The sequence below is a fragment of the Crinia signifera genome, chromosome 1 (assembly GCF_055691185.1).
Source record: "Crinia signifera chromosome 1, ASM5569118v1, whole genome shotgun sequence".
Lineage (NCBI taxonomy): Eukaryota > Metazoa > Chordata > Amphibia > Anura > Myobatrachidae > Crinia > Crinia signifera.
In genome coordinates this window covers 258,218,588-258,224,587 of record NC_139217.1, presented here as the reverse complement: position 1 = coordinate 258,224,587, position 6,000 = coordinate 258,218,588, and the positions used below count along the sequence as shown (strand labels likewise).

Genomic DNA, 6,000 nt, shown 5'->3' with positions numbered 1-6,000 from the left:
CAGAGCTTTCATGGCCCTACCCAAAATTGGACTAGCCGTGGTAAAATTGCTGACAAATGGGATGGAGTTAGAAGAGTCCCTAATTTTAGGCTTAAAGAATTCCTGTCTACTTTTTGACAGAACTTGTTCTTTTTGTTGTTTCAGCAAATTAATATCATAACCCCTATCCACAAAACGTGTTATCATTTTATCCAGCTCCCCCGGAATGGCTTCTTGTTGGTTGGTAATGCGAGCCACCCTAACCATTTGGGATAGCGGGAGACCCCGCTTGAGGGCTGGGGGGTGATGACTGGTAGCACGTAACAACGTGTTCCTATCTGTTTCTTTGCTGAACACACTGGTAATGAACTTGCCTTCATGTAGTTGTATAGTGACATCTAAAAAATTGGTTTTCACCAAATCATAGGTGAAAGTAAATTTAATAGGGAACTCCCTACTGTTAATCTCATCCATCAGAGTGGTAAATGAGCTGGTACCCCCTGTCCACAGCAAGAAAACATCATCGATGTATCTCACATACATCGCGATGTTGCGAGACACATCGATGTTGGAAAAGAACATATCATGTTCCACCAAAAACATATACACATTGGCGTACGTGGGTGCTACGGAAGACCCCATAGCGCACCCACGCCGCTGCAGGTAATAAGACCCGTCAAATAGAAAAAAGTTTCTAGTAAGGGTGAGCTCTAATAGCTGTAAATACAGCTGTTGGTCAAAGAGTCCCGGATCAAGATTATTCTCCAAAAACTTCTTCATCGCCAGCAGCCCCCCCTCATGAGGGATCGAGGTGTAGAGGCTGCTGACGTCTAGGCAACATAACAAAGTGCCATCGGGAATGACCGGTAATTGTTCCAGCTTCTGTAGAAATGAAGTAGTGTCCTTGAGGAACGTATGTTGGGACAACAGGAGAGGTTGAACCAAACTGTCCAACAACTTGGAAACAGGTTGCAGCATCGACCCACAGGCCGAAATTATAGGTCTTCCGGGCGGTTTGGAGCTATTCTTGTGCACCTTGGGCAACGTATATATTACAGGTACTACAGGGTGCGCTACTAGCAGGGTTTTATACACTTTAGCTGGAATTAGGTTAGAGTCCAAGGCATTTTTCAAAATGCCATTAAGTTCCTTGTGGAAGCGAGGAGTGGGGTCTGAACCCAATTGACCATATACATCTACATCACTGAGTTGCCGTAGAATCTCTGCTTTGTAGTCGGACATGTTTTGAATAATGATTGCGCCACCTTTGTCCGCTGGCCTGATACAAATGGTATTGTCTTTTTCCAGCGACTTCAAAGCCAATGTCTCAACCTTTGACAGATTAGGATGTAATCTGTAGGGAGTGGCTAGGTATCTATGGGTAGAATCGTCCATTAATCTACTGAACGTTTTGATGGATGTATTGCCTGAAATAGGGTCGAATGATGACTTGCTGTTTTTATTCAAAAATGAATCGTATATACTAGCAGTCCTATTATCAGGTACGTTCTGGAAGTGCTCTTTTAATCTTAGACGTCTGGAAAATTGGTGTAGGCTCATCTTCCAATTAAATTCGTCATGGCCACTGGTGGGTACAAAACTAAGTCCCCTATTCAAGACGGCTACTTCAGTTGATGACAATGTTCGGTCTGAAAGATTGAAAATTAGGTTTTGGCTTCCTTTCCAGTTTTTAGGGCCCCTCTTGTTTTGACTCCCCCTCCTGGTGGGAGCGTATTTTTGTTTGCACCTCGAGCCCTCCGACCAGAAGGGCCTGCTGAGGGTTTGCCCGGATCCTCCACCTCCGAAAATAAAAAATCGCTGTCACTGCTGGACTTATATTGGTCACCCCGTGTACCACGCTGTTTATTATGCCAAGGTCTACGTCTTCTACCTTGCGACTGAGGTACTGAAGACGTATCATTACCTCCATACAGCCACCAATAGATTTTGTTTTCTTCGTAGTCGTTGTCCACCGCCATTTTCTTATTCCTTTTAAAGCGAAGGAGTTCGGTCCGGTACTTGTTGCATTGGGACTCCAATTTGGTCATCCAATCGGCATCCTTGTCTTCCTGCAGAATATTAATGCATTCACTTTCCAGGTTAGCAATTTTATTACGGGTTATCTCCAACTCTCTGTTAGCTTCATTGACTACTAGTATCATTAAATCAAATGCGCACTTGTTCAAAATCGCGATCCATCGTCGCACAAAGTCAGGATTGCTCCTGCCAATGGTGGGCACGTTCCTGACTCGGAACCCCCGCGGTATTTTGTGGTCACGATAATAATTTGCTAGCGAAATGCTATGCAGCTGGTAGTCAATCTCTCGCTTTTTGGCTTTGAGAAGCTGATAATAGGCATCTTCAGCATTAAAACCCGGATCTAAAAGATCAGCTGGTTCCCTGGAAAGGATTTCATCAATTTCTGCAGAAGAAAAACTGAAAGTCTCCCCCACTGGCGTGGACGCTGGACCTCGGTTACTGCCAGTTTCTTGTGTTGGGCTTGGTTCGGAATCCTGTTCCATGCTGAACCCCGTACACTCCTTTAGCAAGGACAGACCAAATGAACAAAAAATAAAAAAATGAAAAAAGAAACAAAAACACACACTACAATGGTGTGTGCAAAAAACGTGGATGCTGTTTCCACTTCACTGTGGCGTATCTTACTGCGTCATCATTCTTTCAATAAATCATCCAGGTATAACATCTTAGGTGCCATGCAACTTAGTGGAAGCTGCAGGAAAGCGCAGGTATCCCACCATAGCAATATTCGTGGTTGTATGCCGGCACTCTGAATTAGCAACTGCCCTGGTGCCTAGTCCATAGTATACAAATAGTAATCCAAATAAGGAGGCACTCGGAGACTGTGTAAACAAACAAATCTTCTGTATTGAGGGTTTAGTACTTTCGAGAGCGAACTCTCGTCCTCAGAACCACCATGTTCCACCAAAAACATATACACATTGGCGTACGTGGGTGCTACGGAAGACCCCATAGCGCACCCACGCCGCTGCAGGTAATAAGACCCGTCAAATAGAAAAAAGTTTCTAGTAAGGGTGAGCTCTAATAGCTGTAAATACAGCTGTTGGTCAAAGAGTCCCGGATCAAGATTATTCTCCAAAAACTTCTTCATCGCCAGCAGCCCCCCCTCATGAGGGATCGAGGTGTAGAGGCTGCTGACGTCTAGGCAACATAACAAAGTGCCATCGGGAATGACCTAGACGTAGCCAGTTTGGAAGGTCTCTAATCATGCCATAAGCGGCGGACATCTATTTCCGGCCCAGCCTGTTTGGCTGTTCAGGCTGTGGAACGCACAGCTGATGCCTTTTGGAACGCACTCTGTTGTGTCCAAGGCAACGCTGTAGCGGTAACCGGAAGTTCGGCTGCAGGGCTTCCGGGAGGATGGACGCGCGGCGTGTGAGAGACGCTGAAGACTGGTAAGTCTTTGGGTATTTAAGTGTGTCTACTGCTTTGTCAACTTGCTGTAGGTGGTTCTGAGGACGAGAGTTCGCTCTCGAAAGTACTAAACCCTCAATACAGAAGATTTGTTTGTTTACACAGTCTCCGAGTGCCTCCTTATTTGGATTACTATATATATATATATATATATATATATATATATATGTGTGTATATATATATATATATATATATATATATATATGTGTGTATATATATATATATATATATATATATATATATATATATATATATATATATGTGTGTGTATATATACACAGTGCAGTCTGATGGCATTGACAGTAGTGACAGATTTGAGATCTCCCGTGCTGAATCTCCCAATTTGAATCTCTGACACAAATCTCTCTGTATGTGGCTCATTGTCTGAAATGAGTCACAAGAGTGAAATCTCTTGTGCTGAATCTCCCATTATGTATCTCTGGCACACATCTCTGCGTATGTAGGGCCCTTAAGTGTTAAGGACTTCACTTGCATTGTGTATATAAATACATGGCGGCAACACTGCTGCTAAGGCAATACACTTTGGGCAGTATTCAATGAGGCTGGTTCACCATGTTCTACGGCGAATGTGTGCTATTTTCGTGCTCTAAGGTGAATCTTTTTACTGAAAAAGTGAATGACCCTATTCAACGTGCACTATTCGCCGACGGCGAACAGTGAATGATGGACAATTCGCCGTGGTTTTTCAATGGGTTTTTCAATGTGATTAGCCCTGAGTGTATTCAATGATCAGATGGCGAATTGCTTTCTAAGTGATTTTCGCTGTGTGTCACCGTGTAGCAATCGCCATCTTTTTATGGTGAACTGGAATGTGAACTTTTAAAATTAATTTTTATTTTTATTTTTTGGTGTAAAAAAATCAGGAATTTTATTATGTGAAGGGGCATGCTATTTTTACAGCACATGAATATATATAAAATTTTTACCTATTATTATTTTTTTTTTACACATAACAGCCAGCAGGGGGCCAAGAGCCGCTCATTTCATATTCATATATTCACTTCACACTGCTCCCGCTCATTACATATGCACGAGCGGGAGCAGTGCAGCGGCTCCCTACCCCAGTCCCCTGCCAGCTCTCCCTGAGTCCCCAGGAGCCCTGCTTCTGCCCCACAGTGTCTGACTCAGGCAGGGAGGCTTCCATCTCCCTGCCTGCCGCCATCCTCCAGCTCCCTGCGGCATTCGCTGCAGGGGTTAAGAATCGCTGTCAGGGGCAGCAAGCCCCTGTGGTGTTGAATAGGGCGACAGGGAGGGCTGGCAGCCCTCCAGATCATGGCGACTTTGCAGCGAATCCTAAACAGGATTCGCTGCACATGCCGAGTATTCTCATTGAATACTGCCCTTGGACACACAGGTGGCAATTTTCCAGCTTACTGTATATGATCTGAAAATTAGCACATTGCAGTATGACCCAGTTCACTAAGATTGGATCAGTATATGGTGTACTGAAGTCTAAGGTGATCCTTAAGAGACATTAGCTATTACACTGCATTTGCCAAACATTCATTTTCAGAAACACAAATATTGTGCAGAATGTAAATAACCGAGGGGCATATTTATTGAGCCTGGTGAAGTGATAAAAGGGAAGGTGATAACACACCAGCCATTCAGCTCTTAAGTTGCCCGTACACGGTACAATTGCTGGGCGCGATGAGCTGCGCACAGCTCAAAAATGTGCTGCATATACTTTTTTTTACTAGATTACATCTCATTGCATTGCAAAAAGGTATGCGATGCGATCTAGTCCAAATTGTATACAATCACTGTACCATGTATGGGCACCTTAAATTACAGGCTGGTTTGAAAAATGTCAGTTAGGAGCTGACTGGTTGATGTGCTATCTCTGCCACTTTATCACTTCACCAGGCTTAATAAATCTGCCCCATAATGTCTTTATATTTAAGTATGGCTGGAAAAATGCTTGTACTCCAATATTGTGAGACCATTTAATGAGGGCTGCCATATATTGCTATTAAGTACTGCTAATTGGAAAGTGATCTGCTCTTTATTCACTGTTGGTCTTCAGTCTCATAGTTCTGCTGCCTTAAGTACTTCTATATCCTACATTGATGTTACTGGTAGAAATATATGTGACAGATCATTCAGTACAAATAGCTGGTGCATCCTTGATCCATCTGCTCGCCACTGAATCGCTCAGCAGGAAGGCTCACTCGCTCTGTGTGTACGGGCATAACTACAATGATCTTGTTATGTCTGCTACTGTTACCTGTTAGGAGCCAGATTCTAGCCTGCAAGACATTCTTTTAAAAATGACAATTTTTCTGATCCCTCTTTTTCTTGTTGCACATACAGTAGCAAACATTTTGTATTTACTTATCTTGTATTCTTTCTCCCCTTTTCTATTTTGCAGTCTTTGCGAAAAGTCGGCCAAGATTCCACAGTACTCCTTATCTGCATAACTGTGTTTCTGTCTTACCTTCCCGAAGCTGGACAGTACTCAAGCTTCTTTCTCTACCTGCGGCAGGTGGCAATAAGTGATATATATTATTTACTGTATGTTCGCTGCAATGAACTGCGATTGATGA

The 6,000-nt window shown here is 43.4% G+C and overlaps 1 protein-coding gene across 1 annotated transcript in view; it reads left to right on the top strand.

Moving 5' to 3' along the window:
- The window catches only part of LOC146073735 (solute carrier family 71 member 1-like), a 39,896-nt gene that overhangs the window by 14,347 nt on the left and 19,549 nt on the right, over positions 1-6,000 (top strand). Inside the window, exon 7 of the mRNA XM_083181139.1 lies at positions 5,826-5,939. Within this exon, the coding sequence (XP_083037265.1) occupies positions 5,826-5,939 (114 nt within the window). The remainder of the gene's footprint in view (positions 1-5,825; positions 5,940-6,000) is intronic.